The sequence below is a fragment of the Sphaeroforma arctica genome, assembly GCF_001186125.1.
Source record: "Sphaeroforma arctica JP610 unplaced genomic scaffold supercont1.14780, whole genome shotgun sequence".
In the NCBI taxonomy this organism is placed as follows: domain Eukaryota; class Ichthyosporea; order Ichthyophonida; genus Sphaeroforma; species Sphaeroforma arctica.
Genome location: NW_014025778.1, coordinates 1 through 556, shown reverse-complemented (window position 1 = coordinate 556; position 556 = coordinate 1). Strand labels below are relative to the sequence as shown.

At 45.5% G+C, this 556-nt stretch overlaps 1 protein-coding gene across 1 annotated transcript; it reads right to left on the bottom strand.

The window, feature by feature from the left end:
- Window positions 1–283: 283 nt before the first annotated feature.
- On the bottom strand, window positions 284–523 carry SARC_18241 (hypothetical protein; the record flags this gene model as incomplete). Its single annotated transcript, XM_014287677.1, has 1 exon — window positions 284–523. A coding segment is annotated over one exon (240 nt), but the record flags the coding sequence as incomplete, so codon positions are not given.
- Between the last annotated feature and the right edge of the window lie 33 nt (window positions 524–556).

Here is a 556-nt window from a genome sequence, read left to right as displayed (position 1 = left end):
GTGTGTGTGTGTGTGTGTGTGCGTATATATCCATATATATATATAAAGATTGTTAGATGCACCATAACGAGCCAGATACATACAAGACCGCAGAACACATACGGCCGAATACGTGACACACACATACAAGACATAGCAAAACCAAATACAAACCACATACACACACCACACATACACTCCCTACCGGCACAGTTACAATATTAGCAAACACTACATACGCTCTCCCTCTCCAGATGCAGAAGCATACACTGCTATGCTATATAAACAAACATAGAACTCATACCGTGCCCTCTGGCTTGTCTACTCCTAGCATGTGCAGTATCTCTACGGCCTTTCTGGACAGTGTCTGTTCTGTGTCAGTGAATGGGTGACTATCCAACTCACAACTGCACCCGGAATCTATGCTGGGCCTTTTGTCCTGTTTGTATACTTCTGAACCACCCGTAGGCGACACAGCTTTCGGATCAGCTCCTGGGTAATTGCAGCAATAGTTTTGAGATACACAGTCCACGTGCGTCAGCATAAACCCACCCGCAGTTGAGATTTGTGTGGTAGC